Source organism: Eleutherodactylus coqui, chromosome 1 (genome assembly GCF_035609145.1).
Source record: "Eleutherodactylus coqui strain aEleCoq1 chromosome 1, aEleCoq1.hap1, whole genome shotgun sequence".
In the NCBI taxonomy this organism is placed as follows: domain Eukaryota; kingdom Metazoa; phylum Chordata; class Amphibia; order Anura; family Eleutherodactylidae; genus Eleutherodactylus; species Eleutherodactylus coqui.
The window spans coordinates 370,860,685-370,876,802 of NC_089837.1; the positions used below are offsets into that span (position 1 = coordinate 370,860,685).

Consider the following 16,118-nt stretch of genomic DNA (forward strand, 5'->3'; position numbering starts at 1 on the left):
ATTAGTTCAACCTAAAACTGCTATTACCACCAAAAATGTCCACCCCACCCAATCCCCCTTTCCAGTTAGACTTGGCTTTATGAATAGTCAGTGTGCTGGGTGTGGATGCAATGTAAAGGGTGACGTATTCAGCAAATCTGCAATACAGTCTGTGCCATTTGATGTGCTTTTTGTTGCTGTGGACCCGATCGGTGTGGACATACTCTAAAATTAGGAAAAGCAGGGGGAAAATGTTTGAGGTGACTACTTGCCATCTTGGGCTATGTTCTGCTCTGACTTACCCATGATAACAAATGGTGCCTATCAAGCTACCGTTTTGGATCCGGCACTTAAGTTTGGCTGCTGTTCTCCCAGGATAGACCGCAAAACCCAAAAGTGCAGAGGTAAACCTAGACTTGAAGGGGTTGCCCCATTTGTTTCATGGACACGAATGGAAATCTGCAGCTGCTTCGTGACCACCTTCCCGAGTATTATGGAAGCAGTTGAAGTGGCGGCCTTAGACTGTTTCCGTAACTTCCACTGAAGTAAATGGGTGTTAAGGAAAGGACGGAAGGCTGTCGCCTCGGCTATTTCAGTAACACCCGGTGCGGTGGTCAGGAAGCAGCCATGAAACGCTGTCCAAGGATATATTCACACAGGCTGGGGCTTGTCTATTGGGAAAATCCACAGCATTTCCAGCACAGATCATGGAGATGAGTTGGACAGATTTCATCCACGTTGTGCGGATTAACCCCCACAGCGGTGTTTACACTGACATGATTTAAAAGCCACAGTCTATTTCTGCTGCGGATTAGCAGAACAGATTTCCCCTTTTCAGATGACAAGGTTAGGAGATCTGGGTACGGGTGCATGTAGCCTAAGGAGCCTTCCACATGCACTGCAACACCCAGCTGCCTCTGCTGCAGTGGAAATCCACACCAAAAGCTGCATGTCTAAGGACTCGTTCACATGAGCGTGGTTTTAGCGCATTAGAGACGTGGAAAAGATCGCATCTAATAGAACTAATGGTTTCTTATAGAAACGTTCACGTGAAGAAATTTTAGACGGGCAAAAAGCTTGCAGCTAACAAAGCTAGAACATGCGTGGCTACAATCCACGCGTCTAAGGTCCGTGCTGCAAGAAAAGATAGGACCTGACCTATCTTTGGTGCGTGATGGGCAGGAGTTTCCATAGAGTACTATGGGAGCTGGATGACACACAACCCTGAGCTCCCGATTGTGTGAACGGCCAATTTCACTAATTAAGCTCGAGACCTAATAGGCGGAAATCACGCTATTTCTAGTGCAGTATTGCTGCGATCTTTTCACGCACTTGTACTGCGCTAAAACAACGTTTGGGTAACCGAGGCCTTATGCAGTTTTGTATGGCCATGCTCACAGAATCAAGCTTCAAAATACACATGGGGGCATATGGATTTTGGGGCAGAGTTTTGTGCGTGTTGCAGCTAAATTACACCCATCTGAAAGATCCCTTAAGGCACATTTACACGGAGTGATGATCACTAAAAAGCAATCATTTGAGCGATAATCGTTGAGTCTAAAAGCGCGGCCATCGTGCACTGCTGCTTGCTGAAAGCAAGGGACTGCTAGCTGAACGTTAAATTCAGTCTAGCCTAAAAATCGTTGTGCGGTCTTATCAGGAGTTCTCCACAGGCAGTGCTGATAGTATTGTTACCCGTTGGAGAACAAAGGAGCTGAATGCAGATGAGACCTCCAGCTATTAACTGCATTCAGTGAAGGCCTCATTTGCATGCTAATAAGCTATTAAGTAGCTACTTTATAGTTTATGCAAAATGATCGCTCAAAGCTGTCACTCAGACGGTCATTTGAGCGATCAGCGCTCCGTATAAATGGGCCTTTGGGCTTCAGTTGTGTGGTGGAAGCAAGAAACGGTTTTGCAATCAGCTCTCTAGAAGAAAGCTGTGTTGCCCTAACGATTCCCCATTGAATCACTGCAGATTGTCTTGGGTGAAAACTCACTTGCTGGGGCAGTTTTTAGGCAGATGCCACCCACACGGGAGCTAGTATCGCTGGCTCACAGCACGGCGGCCGCAGGAGGATTTCTCTCCTCGCGCTCCTGCTGCATAGACGATGAGCTAATCGTTCAGTATTGAACGGCCACTAGGTTATGTCAATGGAGAGGGGCATGGAAGAGCAACCACTGCGCTGTGAGCCAGTGATACTAACTCCCATGCAGCAGCACAGGAGCGAGTACATGCGGGGATGAGTGTTGGGCATCATTTGCCTGACATTTGTCCTGTCTAAATGGGCCTTTAGAACGAAAGTTTATTAATGCTGCTTTCTTTATCTCACAGGTATTCGCCCACGGCCACCCGCCCTAACATAACCTTACATGGGGTTCCTTGAACTAGGAAAGCAGTTCAGCTAGAGGAAAATTAAAATAATCTTTCAAGATTTCTCCTTGTAAGACTTGACCCTAGAGCCCTGCTTTTCTGTTGGAATTGCAGCATTACTAATGTAAGACATGAATGTTAACCAGGCTAGCCGGGGTTTAGGCCAGCGGTGATGGGGTACTCTATAGACACTTATTAGCTGGAGATCGCTGCACATGATGCTAATGCGTTAATCTACTAGCTTAACTTCATTGTACATTGAGTAACGCCAAGGGCTTTTCCATAGCCGGCTTTAGTTTTTACTTTCATTATATACGGTGTAGGGGCAATGATGCAATGGCTGATTGCCCCTCTATAGGGCTATTAAATGGAGCTGGAGTGCCACTCAATGGCCAAGGCAAGCTGCTCAGTTGATGAAAATATATTGGCAAGTTGTCTGGAAGAAGCAGACCCACATACAAAGAAACTCCCAGGTGCAGAAGAAACTATTTTTACAGAATCTACATTCCACTTAGTTTACAAAGGAATAGAGCTGAGCGAGCATGCTCGGTAAGGCAGATCTTCTCGAGCAACTGCATACTCGTCGGAGGGATATTTCCACGATCTGCAGCTTAAAATCGGTTGCTGCAGAATTGGGGGTGTCATTTTCTGCGCCTTTCGATGTAGATTGTAGAAAGATTCTGCTTATGCGAAAGCACCCCTAAGGGTTCCATCACACATTGTGCATATGTGCAGCAAATCCACACCTACATGGTTTGAGTTTTAACCTCTCTATTTCAAGGGTTGAAATATGCAGCAAAAATAAATAAATAGGCATCATATGCACCCACACTTACAAGTTTTGCATCGCAGTTATCTGTAAATGCAATTACTGCCGCTCATAGGCTTCATTCACACGAGTATTTATCGGCTGCGTTTTCACGGCTGGCATATGCTGCCCATCTGATGCATTGGTTTACAGTTCAGACTGGCGTATGTTCATGGTGTAAAAATGCCCAGCTGGCTAAGATAGCACATACGGTGTACATTTTGGGTGGGTGCTTTTACGCCGCGCAGATAAGATAGTTCAAGAACTATCTTCCTGTACGTTATATGACGCAGCTCCCCTAGACTCCTCCTCTCTTGCCCTTGCAGTGGCAGTGGCAGGGGGTAGGAGCCAGTTGACAACAACGGTCTGTGGGTGGGGGTGGAAGAGACTGCAGGTTAAGCAAGTGATACCATTATACTGTAAATGAAGCACACCACTTTCACTTTGAATTGCCAAACTACCCCTTAACGACAAATGACGTACCGATACGTCATGGAGCGTCAGGGTATGTATGAAGAGAGGTTGCGTGGCAACCTCTCTTCATACAGTGCGGGCATCAGCTGTTTATAACAGCTGACACCCGCGGGCAATAGCCGCGAGCGGCCGATCGCGGCTATTAACCATTTAAATGCCGCTGTCAATTCTGACAGCATTTAAATCCCCCGAACGATGCTCGGGGGTCCCGCGGTGAGATCAGGGGAGCTGTGCAGGTGTCATGGCAGCTGGGGGCCTAATGAAAGGCCCCAGGGCTGCCTTAGCAGACTGCTATCAAGCCGTCCCCGTGGGGTGGCTTCATAGGCTGCCTGTCAAAAAGCAGTATGACGTAATGCTATAGCATTACGTCATACTGCAGGAGCGATCAAAGCATCGCATCTTAAAGTCAAAGTCTTAATTATCAAAGTAGCACATAATTTTTCCCGCACGGTGAACGTCGTCCGAAAAAAAAAAAAAAAAATGAACGCCAGAAATGCACTTTTTTAGTTACCCTGTCTCCCAGAAAAAACACAATAAAAAGCGATCAAAAAGTCATATGTATTCCAAAATGGTACTATCAGAAACTACAGGACATCCCGCAAAAAATGAGACCTTGCTCAACTACGTCGACGGAAAAATAAAAAAGTTATTGCGCGCACAAAATGACGACAGAAAATAATTGAAAAAATTTTTATGTCTTTTAAAAAAAAAAAAAAAAAAAGAAGTATAGTAAAAAAAACCTAAACAAGTTTGGCATCGTAGTAATCGTACCGACCCATAGAATAAAGTTATCATGTCGTTTTTGTTGCCATTTGTGCGCCGTAGAAGCAAGACGCACTAAAAGATGGCAAAATGTCGTTTTTTTTTCATTTTACTCCACTTAGAATTTTTTAAAAGTTTTTCAGTACATTATATGGTACTTTAAATAGCACCATTGAAAAATACAACTCGTCCCGGAAAAAACAAGCCCTCATACAGCGACGTCGATGGATAAATAAAGGAGTTACGATTTTTTTAAAGGGGGGAGGAAAAAAGAAAAATGGCCGCGTCATTAAGGGGTTAAGCAGCTTTCACATCAGTATTTGTTGTACAAAACCAGGAATGGAATCTACAGAGAAAAGGGTGAATAAAAAGAAGCTGCCATTCAAAGTGTGAAGGAAGCCTCATCAGGGGTCTACATGGTTTGAGCACGTGTGTGTAAATGGCTACCTTTAAAAGGGCACTAAACCTATAGTGGTAAGCCAAATCACATTACAGGGGGTCTGTGTGATTTCACATCCAAGTTTAGTTAGGGCAGCGATTCTGCCAAGGACCGCAGTGACATCTAGAAGCTCTACTTTCACAAACCTCTGAGAGCTGATCTGAATTGCAGCTCAGCAGGGATCAAAAAGTCAGCGCATTGTGTGGCCGTTAACTCTGTCAGACCCCGGAACAGCCCGATGAAGGTCCTGGAGGGATGACTGGATAAGTTTGCTTTTTCCTGACATTTTGTGTGATATTTGTTTTCTGAGCATCTTCTCTGCTGGCGATTCTACAGAATGTTATCCTTACAATAAAGCATTAAACGGAGATGGTGAGCAGGAGTTTCTTCCACATTATATTGGTATCATATCCACGGAAGCAGTTTATTAGGCCTGTTTCACACAGGTGTATTTATACGCCTGTACAACAAACAAGTGTCCTGGCCCGACTGTATAAAGACAAACTCAGACCAACCATGTGGGCAGGGACACTTGTCTGCAGTACAGGCGCATGAATGTGCTAAGGAAGTTTTGACCATCAGGGGTCTGACTGCTGAAACCCCTGCTGATAACTGAGCTGAACGCACTGCAGTGCTTACCTGTGCCTCTTCGACTGTCATTATGGCTTGTCGGCCCTGCTTGGCTGCTGAAGGTGGACACAGATATCTATGTGCCGATCTTCAGCTGACGGGCAGCGGTAGGGGCACAACACTTGCACAAGTCCTGCAGTCAATTCATTTTAATGATCAGCACCTGGTCTCACAGATGCTTGTCATGTCACTCACCTGGCATGTCAATTTTTTTTTTTATGTAAAGGGACTGATTACAACCTGTATATAACAGCACTCAAGACATAAAAACAAAGATCTTCCAAATGAGTGCGAGAACTTCCAAAGCAAAATGCAGACACAAGTGGACAAAACAAGTGTTTATTCCCACTGACAGTAAATGAAAACTATAAACATACAGCATAACTGAAAACTTCATACAATACAGAATTAGAATTCTTGTTTCTGTGCCACAGATGTTCCTTAAAGAAAGACACCCCCCACAGACCACCATAACTCATTCCAATTGCAAAGGTATCCATCAAAAAAAAAAATAATTGCGCATCAGATCCCTCCACAATTTACTCATCTGGAATTTGTTCTAACTGTGACTTAATATTCCTCTCCCAGAGCTTCTGGTTGTCTGAAAATCCATGCTTGCCTTTGTTGAACGAATTTGGTCCTGCTGACGTTGGGGTGTCCCTAGAACGACAAATAAGGGAACATTAGACAGAGTCAGCTCGTTGTAGGGTGACGTACTACGGCTTTACCATGACAGCTTTTGATCACTGCATTTACAAAAGAAGAAAAAAAAAAAAACTAAAAAAAAAGAAGAAAACTATCATTACAGCTGACTACGGCGATTTGTGCTATAGTTAGGAAACCGCTGGGGAATGTGTCAGAAAAATAAAGTTACTTCTTATTGGAGAAATACATGAATAATATGACAAAGAAAAAAAACTGAAAGCCATAGGGCTCCACAAGTGGAATACCGCAGCGGAATCTGTCACAGCACCCCCCCCCCCCCTCCCCCCAAAGACCCAATACTCCCCTCTGGATCTGCTCCATAGCTCCCACATGACACTGCCGGCGTGCATGCACAGTACAGTGCCTGACGCAGGGCGCGTATTCACACTATACTTCCACTGTGCTACAGCGGAAGTATAGCGTGATGGGCGGCTTCCATTGACTACAATGGAAGCTGTCCACGCACATTCCCGCTGCAAATAGGACATGTCGCGGGCTATTTCACGCTGCGGAATTCTGCAGCGTGAACATTGAGCTACAACAGCTGCGGTGAAACGCTGCGGAAATCCATCTGTAGGCGTTAGCCCTTATTCCTAGGGCACTATGGAGGGAAAACAAGACCTCCAAACACAAGGTGAACGGTTTTGTGTAGCGAGTCTTAATGAGTGTAGATAAATTATATGAAGGCTCCAGGTTTAGGTAGGATACTAACTGCAGTAAAGAGAGCTGGGTGCTCAAAAGGGAAGGCTAGAAAAAAAATGTTACGTTATACCAATAGGCTTTTATTCTCAAATCAATGAAAAACCTATTGGTAGAACGTAAGATTTTTTTCCTAGCCTTCTCTCTTGAGCGCCCAGCTCTCTTTTTACTGCAGTTAGTATCTTTTCCTTTGGCGGCCTTCTTCATCAGAAGGTACGATTTTATGCTAGGCGCCTCTCCTGGTTCACCCAGGATATAAGGAAATGACACGTGGATCCTGATTTTGGAGATGATATACGCCTACTAGGACGTGGAGGTGCTGGTGGGTAACCACGTCTGGTTGTCCCACTAATGCCGGGTAAGTCTTATTTTACTATCTCCATACACTGCTGGATTGTATCAGTGGAGTGCTGTCCATAATTTATGGTTTCCAGGTTTAGGTAGGGTCAAACACAGTTGAGGACTCCTGCCAAGAGAAAGCATACATGCTGGGCTCTCTACTCAGTCATCCATGACTGCGTGTTTGGGGTGGGGTGTGAACTTTATTTTACCCTCCCTGATATGTGCAGGACAAGTGTAATGGCAAGCACCAGCAATAATGTGGCATACAATGTTCCAACTGGCAAGAGGGGCACTTACCATGGCTCACAAGGGACAAGTTCTGGCACCATGCAAAACTTAAGATACATATAAATCCTCTTCGTGATCGGGAGGGAGGAAGAGAGTCAGCACTAACCAATTGTATAGAGACGTGGAGAAATTGCAGACTCTCTGAATTAAAGGGTTTGTCTAGGTAAATGCTATTGAGGAGGGTAGATCATCAATAGTTGATCATCTGAGGGCCAGCGCTTGGGACCCCAACCAATCAGCTGAGAGCATGGCAATGGTACCAAACGTCATAATGGCTTCCCCCCCTAAACATTTATAAAGCAGGAAACGCACAGACTATAAACAGCTTTAGTTCCATCACACATACAATCCTCAACATTGCATCACCAATAAGGAAAGGCTGTGGAATTATGGAAATCACAGGATCGACAGACATGGAAATTATATGCAAATGATAAGTAAAAATGAAAAACAAAACATCTTAATTTTCTGAGAATGAGTACCACGCACTCACCTTGGCATGCTATTAATGAGGTATCAATGGTTCTCTTAGGAATTTTCTGCCACGCTGAATGCACTTGGGCACAAAAATCATCAAGATGCGTTGCTGGACGCTCCCTTTACAATTGCTGACAAATTACATCCCAGATGTGCTTGATGGGAGACCAGTCCGGAGACTCTGCAGCCATGATGGCACATTTAGGCCACCCAGGCTGCTCACAGTTCCCAGAACAACATACGGTCTGGTGGTATTGGGTTTGAAAAAGGGCCTGGCACACGTCCGAGAAATGGCCGTACCCCGGGTTCCACAGCCAAATCCACATAACCCCTCTAGTTTTAGTTCTAGGTACTCTGACTACCATATATTATGCCACCCCACACCAGAATCCCAGGAGTAGGACATGTGTAACATTCCCTTGTGAAGGCCTCTTCATAATGTTGTTCATGTGATCTCCAGACTAATGTCCCGCTATTATAGAGATCGGCACAAAAGCGGGACTCATGACTGAAGAGGATAAGCCTCCCTTGCCATCTTGCTTTGCACCATGATGGCCTTCGAGTGGTGGCATGACGTCAATGAAACACCTGTCGCTGGACGTCTGGCTTGTAGTCCAATGTCATGCAAGAGCGGCCTGATTGTTTGTGTAGACGCCCTACGCCTGGGGTGTGACATTCAATTTCACTCACAGTACAGAATGGATCCCTATGTGGCATTTTTCTAAACTGTGACGAGGTTCGCCTCTGTGCAACTCTTGCTGTCATTTTATTTAGTGGTTCTACTCCCAACCACTTGGACATGCAATGTTGAACACTGCTGACATCTCGGCCTACATGGGTAGCGATCTGCTGAAGTAACAAACCAAGGTCTCAGTTCAAGGATTCAACAAGTGGCGATAACGTGTACCTCTACAAATAGGAGGCATCGCACAATCATACCACAAGACCACAATCTGATTTTTAAGGGTTTCATGTGACTGAAAAAAGAAAGATTTGCTTTGATCTAGCTTTTATACTGTTTAAGCCCCTCCCACATGTCACAGATTTGAACTAGGTGCTTGAAAATAAGACATCTGCATATATTAGTGACCACGTCTATTTCCTCGATTTACATAATCTTACAATTGTTCCTTCTTGGTGTTGCAATTTCATAGTTGGAGTATATAAAGAGCCTCCTGCAGGGGGCGCTGTAACACCAAACTATTAAGATCTGAAATGAACTGTACCTTCCAATATTTTTCATCCTCATCTTTGCTTCTGGGGGCATTTCTTCAGGTTCACTCTGCAAAAAACACAACATTAAGTCATTTTATAAGACACAAGGCTGCATATGTACACATCACTTACAGAAAAAGGCATGTGTCAGTCTCCTTAAGCCATGCTCACACTTGCATTTGGGCATTCTGTTTCTTCCATCATAGGAACGGGAAAAGGGAATGCCAGCCGGGGAAGGATCAGTCCTATGATGGAGCAGCGCCCGACAGACCCCGTTGACTATAGTGAGGTTTGTCAGGTTTCCATCGTGCCGCCTGGCATTTTTCTGGACAATAGTGCCATTTCATCTGGAGTTCTGTGCCAGAGGCTGTGAACAGCATTAGCCAGCATTCTGTAAGAGCCAGGCATGTATACCCCCACAGCCACTGGAAGAAGAAGAAAAGCTGGCCTTTGTGCCACTACTACCGTACTGCAGGCTGCGTTGGTGCATATCCCTGTGGACTGCTTCTATCCCATCAGACAATGAGTAGACCAGCAATGAAACGGTCTGTACTGCATAGCTGGGGATTTACTGGCAAAGAATAAACCCACATACAGACATAGGAATTCTGAATCTGGATGATTCTTACCCACTGGATGAGACACGACTCCCATCATGTAGTTTATTCTCAACGACAGATAATATACATATTATATATTTTATAGTAATCTCTATTTTTAACCCCTTAATGACGCGGGCATTTTTCTATTTTCGTTTTTTCCTCCCCCCTTTAAAAAAATCATAACTCCTTTATTTATCCATCCACGTCGCTGTATGAGGGCTTGTTTTTTGCGGGACGAGTTGTATTTTTCAATGGTGCTATTTAAAGTACCATATAATGTACTGAGAAACTTTTAAAAAATTCTAAGTGGAGTAAAATGAAAAAAAAAAACGAAATTTTGCCATATTTTAGTGCGTCTTGCTTCTACGGCGCACAAATGGCAACAAAAACGACATGATAACTTTATTCTATGGGTCGGTACGATTACTACGATGCCAAACTTGTATAGGTTTTCTTTTACTATACTCTCTTTTTTTTTTTTTTTTAAAGACATAACATTTTTTTCAATTATTTTCTGCGGTCATTTTGTACGCACGATAACTTTTCTATTTTTCCGTCGACGTAGTTGAGCAAGGTTTCATTTTTTGCGGGATGTCCTGTAGTTTCTGATAGTACCGTTTTGGAATACATACGACTTTTTGATCGCTTTTTATTGCGTTTTTTCTGGGAGACAGGGTAACTAAAAAAATGCATTTCTGGCGTTCTTCATTTCTTTTTTCGAACGACGTTCACCGTGCGGGAAAAATTATGTGGTACTTTGATAGTTCGGACTTTTACGGACGCGGTGATACCAAATACATATTTTTAATTTATTATTTAGATTTTTTAATAATAGATATGGCAAAAGGGGGGTGATTTAAACTTTTACAACTTTTTTTTTTTTTCAATTAAAAAAAAACCTTTATTGATTTTTTTTTTTACTTTACTTTAAAGTCCCCCTGGGGGACTTTAAGATGCGATGCTTTGATCGCTCCTGCAGTATGACGTAATGCTATAGTCATATTGCTTTTTGACAGGCAGCCTATGAAGCCACCCCACGGGGACGGCTTGATAGGCAGTCTGCTAAGGCAGCCCTGGGGCCTTTCATTAGGCCCCCGGCTGCCATGACACATGCACGGCTCTCCCGATCTCACCGCGGGGGGGCCGTGCGGGACCCCCGAACATCGTTCGGGGGATTTAAATGCCGCTGTCAGAATTGACAGCGGCATTTAAATGGTTAATAGCCACGATCGGCCGCTCGCGGCTATTGCCCGCGGATGTCAGCTGTTATAAACAGCTGATGCCCGCACTGTATGAAGAGAGGTTGCATCGCAACCTCTCTTCATACATACCCCGACGCTCCATGACGTACCAGGTACGTCATTGGTCGTTAAGGGGTTAAAGGGCCAGTCCAGCATCCCATCCAGTCACCATTAATCTGATAGCCTGTCACACTCTGGAGGTCTCCCATGTATAGTGCACTCACTTCCATGCAGTGCAACCTCCTGTCTGATACTCATCAGGCACCATCTTGATGGTGAGGTTTGTCCTTGCTTTCTCTTTCACTGTTCTGTTCTATCAATTCTATGATGCATCAGCACATCATCACATGAACAGCTAGAGCCAGTACCATCTCTGCTTGCTGGGAGGACACAGTAATCATTACCTTCTATAGTCACCTAAATAAGCAACAGAGCAGAAGTCGACAGTCGGGAGGATGAAATATTATTTCCCTGATTATAACTGTGTGAAAGGAGCCTCTAATCATCAACGGTAACTGCGATAGGAGTTTGTGTGTCCCCCTATAAAGAACTTGTGTAGTAGAATCCATCACACAGGAATTCTGCCGACTGAAAAACTTACTTTTTGAGAGGAACATAAAGCCAAGTAGATATCAGCTTGTCTGAATGAGATCACATGACCCTTGAGGACAAGGACCTCAGGAGGTTTCAGATAAAAAGGGATAACTAAACAAGGTAATACTTGAAGATATAGATATATATATATATATATCACACACACGCGCGCGCACACTTGAGACTAGCTATATAATGAATTGAAAAATAATTTTCCCAGAGTGACTTTTTAAAGGGGTTGTCTGGGACTTAGACCATCAATAGTTGATCAGCATGGGTCTTTCACTCAGGATCTCCAGACGTACTATGTGAACAGAACTGAAAGCAGGTAGTGCTGTCAGTATTGCAGTGGCCCAGTGTGGTAATGCAGGCACAGCTCCCATTGAATTCAATGAGAGCAGTGCCTGTATTACCAAACTGGGTTGCTGCAATGTTGACAGCACTATTAGCAAGCCTAAGGATCAGCTCATCGGTGGAAAGCCTGAGCAGCGGACCCCTGCTGATCAACTACTGAGCGCAGATCATCAATAGAAGCAGTCCCAGACAATCCTTTTAAACCCCATCACAAATTCCCTGCCATCAGCAAGCACAGGCCATTCAGCAGCCTATACAGAGCCAGGTCTGACATTACAGACTTCACTGATACGATCCCTCTTGTATCCAAGGAATGATGATATTTCCTTTTGTGTATCACTCATCTTTGATAAAGCTAAACTGGAAGTAATGCAGATATATCCACCAGGTTCAGATAGAGGTGCTCATACTTACATCATCCTCATTAAACGCTGCAGCTACGGAGCTTTTCTTCTTAACTACAGTAGGAGGCGCATCCTTCGGTTTCTGAAATAACAAATAGACAAATGTAATTTCTTTTAACAGGTGAGGTCTGACCAAAGAGATAGACCCCAGACCTGTAATATCAGCTAGAGAAGGTGAGTGAAGTACCCCGGGGTAGCGGCCAGCAGAATCCTCCTCTACCGGCTGCCTGTACCCCGGGGTAGCGGCCAGCAGAATCCTCCTCTACCGGCTGCCTGTACCCCAGGGTAGCGGTCAGTAGAATACTCCTTTGACCAACAGGACTTCCTCATGACTCCACCTGCTGCATGACTTATCAGTAGCAGGAAGGGATTCAGCAGACTCCTCTGGTAACAACCTCACACTAGAACACAGTTGCCCTACTCTTAATTCCTCCCGATATCTACTCAAATACCCACACACATTAACTAATTGGTGGTTTTGGACAACTTTCAGCTTTTTGCTTCATTCACATGTATTGTAGCATACAGATTCCTGTTGTGTTACAGAAAAAGGAAAATGGAAAGCCAGCCAGAGACGGATTCTTAACATGACTGAAATGGAGGGCACCTAATGGACCCCATTAACCATCATGGTGGTCTATTGGGTTTTCATCATTCCACTCAGCATTCTCCCCAGACAAAATAGTGCAGCATGGTGTGTGATTTTGTCCTGGACGCTTCACATGGAGACCCCGATGTGAGCATAGTCTTAGGGCAAACTCACATGGCTGTATGCGCAACTAGGCTCACCGCTACAGAACGTAGTTGTACATGAACTAGTTTTTTTCCTCCTGGAGTATACAAACTCTGTGCTGTAGCGTGTCAGTTTGAAGAAAATAGCAAGACGACAGATGCTGCCCCATCTCTCCCTCATGCAGTATTAACGGCCAAGAATACTGCTAATGAAAACATAACCTATGGTTATGACGGTACAAAATCACATCCACGTGAAGAAGCCCTTAAAGAAGCACTCCAGTGAAAAACACATTTTCATCTCTGCACCACCTCCCCAATTGCCTTCTGCACTCTGGATATTGCAGCCACTTACATACAGTGCAGCCTCTTGTCTGATACTTATCAGACACCATCTGGATTTGTAGATTTTCACCTACTTTCTCTTTTACTAGTCTGTGCTAGCAATCCGATGATGCATTAGCATATCACATGACCAGCTAGACACTGTACCCTCTCTGCCTGCTGGGAGGACACTGTAATTATAATTAGCTTCTACATTGAACTAAAAATTATAAGGCTGCATTCACACAGGGCAAATCCGCCTGCGGCCGCTAATCTCGGGATTGGCCAGCCATGTGGACGAGATTTCTCAGAAATCTCGTCCACATGGGACGGCCAATCTGCTGCGGTAAGTCAGGCTGGAACCGCGGCTGCAGTGGGTGCAGCCGCGGCTTCAGAATATGCAGCATGTCTTTTTATTTTTTATTTCCGCCGCGGCCGCGCTCTCCTCTGTGGGAGCGCCGGCCGCAGCGGAAGAGCGAGCGGCCGGACCGCTTCAAAGCTGCGGCCAAACCGCGGAATTTCCGGCGGGAATACGCCCAGTGTGAACCCAGCCTAACTGTTTGACAGGAGCCTCTAATCACCAGCAGTAGCTGATAGGAGCGCGCTGCGCAGTCTGCAGTGGATTTCTTCCAGTTAGTGGCTAAACACTCCATCCACTAGTATTGCCCTGTACTAGTTGCAGACATTTTTTTTCTGCACTAAATTTCTGCAACTAGTAACATAACGTGTAAATCCGACCCAACGGTACTCCCTTATATCATTCAGGAAGGCAGGGGAAAGTATTAGGAAATAACACAAGAGTAGAACAGTATGACAGGGATACAGTTACATTGGGTTAAAGACTACTGTAAAGCCATGTCTGTCCCTAGGACAGCCGGAGACAACCGCCAGGGCTCCAACAGAGGGACCACTCCCACATCTACCAGTAATGAGCGAGGGATGTGCTAGATTTGCCCTTCAGTAGCTTGGGAAAGCTAGGTGGCAAACGCTAGAGAAGTTCTAGAGGAGGTAATCTCCGTTGTCTTTGTACTTTAGTACAGATACATTAACCCATTTAGAGCCAAGCACTGTAAATTTACGGGGCTTGGTCCTGGGCTTTAAACCCAGCCGGAAGTATGATAGTAAAAATACGGCAGGGGTTTAAAGCCCCTGCAATAAATCAGAAGCATGTCGGGTTGTCAGCTGTTAGTGGGTATATATATTTTTTAGCTTTTTACCCCCAATAAAACTAAAAACATTTAAAAGTCAGTGAGAAACATATTAAAATAATCGCCCTATATGTCACGGAAAACACAGCAAAAATAATTTTGGTAGCTAAAGAAAAAAAAATAAAAAATAGGGCAGTAAAACCATCACATGGGTAAAAATGTGTCTGGTCCTTAAGGGGTTAAAAAAAAATCAAGAAACGCTTCTCTAGCGGTAGAAGAGCTGCACGTTGGAAAGGAGGGAGCTTCAGGAGACCTTGATAGGAGTCAGAGCGGGGGATGCCCCACTTAGGACCCCTCTACGGACTATGGCAGAAACCTGCTGCGGTTGGCTATGCATGGGTACGTGGCGGCTCATGTTAGCTGGTCTAGCGGGGTTGGGCTGTGTCACATCGGCGCAGGAAGTTCTGTCACTGATCCGCCCCCCCAAAATACCGAAAGCAGAAGGGCTGCGTGTGGCGCTTTTTCTTCCATCTGAAACCGGGCAGCTGGGTGGAGAGCGAATGGACCCCATTATAGTTAACAGGGCCTGCCCAGTGCTGTTCGGAGCCATATGGCCACGGGGATTCCCCTTTCCTGCTCCCCCACCAGACAGAACGGAACCCCCCCTTATAGACGCTGGAGTCACCGCTCGGTTCTAGGAAGAGAATGCCCCCTAATGGCGGTGCGTGGCCTTACAGCCCGCTATACCAGTGATGGCGGCAGGATACGTACGGCAGATCCCAGCTTTATCAGGATTGACGGTGCCTTCTTCGCAGTCTGACCTGCTATGGCGAAGCCGACCTTGGCCACCTTGGATGGGCAGGGCAGGGCGCCGGCCTCCTCCGGGGACGTGACGGCGGATCTTTTCTCTGCGCCGCGGCTTGAGCTTTCCCCTCCATTGCTGGAAGAAACAGGCTTAGTGTTCACTCTGTTCTCTGCGTCTTCTTCTGGTCCTGGTGAAGTTGAAACAACTTACCAAGATGAGCATTTTTGTTACTGAGCTGAATGATGGGAACAGCAACCACAAAAAACACCAGAATTCACCTTATTAATAGTGTAGGCAGAACCCACACTGAACAGTTATACAGCACGGTAACGCATACCACACGCCCCACTCGCACACTACACAGCCGCACACAACACGTATCACACGCTCTCCATATCACCTCCTGGTAGCTCTTTCTTATCCGCCATCTTTCTCGGCGCTAACTAGACAGCCATGACGTCACAGCTTCCACAGGCCGAGCCTCCATCCAGCCGGGCGATCATAGAGCTGCTGCGGAGAGCCTAGACAGTCGCACGGCTGACTGCAGGACTACACCAGGCTCTATTGTTACGTCGGACCTGCTTTTTTTTTTCTCACTTTCTTCAAAAAGCTTTATTGTAAACACACCGGTACAAGCACAGCAAATGCATTAAACCTTCCTCAGCAGGGAAGTGCTGTGGTATATTTCTAAATACCAGCCAGAATCCAGCTAGCATTTAGCT

At 45.3% G+C, this 16,118-nt stretch overlaps 1 protein-coding gene across 2 annotated transcripts; it reads right to left on the reverse strand.

Moving 5' to 3' along the window:
* Positions 1-5,789: 5,789 nt before the first annotated feature.
* Positions 5,790-15,950, reverse strand: PCNP (PEST proteolytic signal containing nuclear protein). Of its 2 annotated transcripts, none has more exons than XM_066578122.1 (5): positions 15,797-15,950; positions 15,363-15,583; positions 12,398-12,469; positions 9,204-9,259; positions 5,790-6,126 (listed from the first exon to the last, which is right to left on the reverse strand). In XM_066578122.1, exons 1-5 carry the CDS (start codon positions 15,822-15,824, stop codon positions 6,006-6,008), a joined length of 498 nt encoding a protein of 165 aa, XP_066434219.1. In that variant the 5' UTR covers positions 15,825-15,950; the 3' UTR covers positions 5,790-6,005. The 2 variants fall into 2 exon arrangements, with proteins under 2 accessions (XP_066434219.1, XP_066434209.1); XM_066578112.1 differs by having other exon boundaries at positions 15,363-15,601; positions 15,797-15,931.
* Positions 15,951-16,118: the final 168 nt, after the last annotated feature.

What these genes read in the sequence shown, in the direction of transcription:
- PCNP (XM_066578112.1), bottom strand. Translation starts at nt 15,824, where the DNA reads ATGGCGGATAAGAAAGAGCTACCAGGAG. An exon ending in TAAGAAAGAGCTACCAGGAG is followed by an intron (nt 15,602 to 15,796) that starts GTGATATGGAGA and finishes CATCTTGGTAAG; the next exon opens with TTGTTTCAACTTCACCAGGA. An exon ending in AGGATGAAAAATATTGGAAG is followed by an intron (nt 6,127 to 9,203) that starts GTACAGTTCATT and finishes TTGTCGTTCTAG; the next exon opens with GGACACCCCAACGTCAGCAG.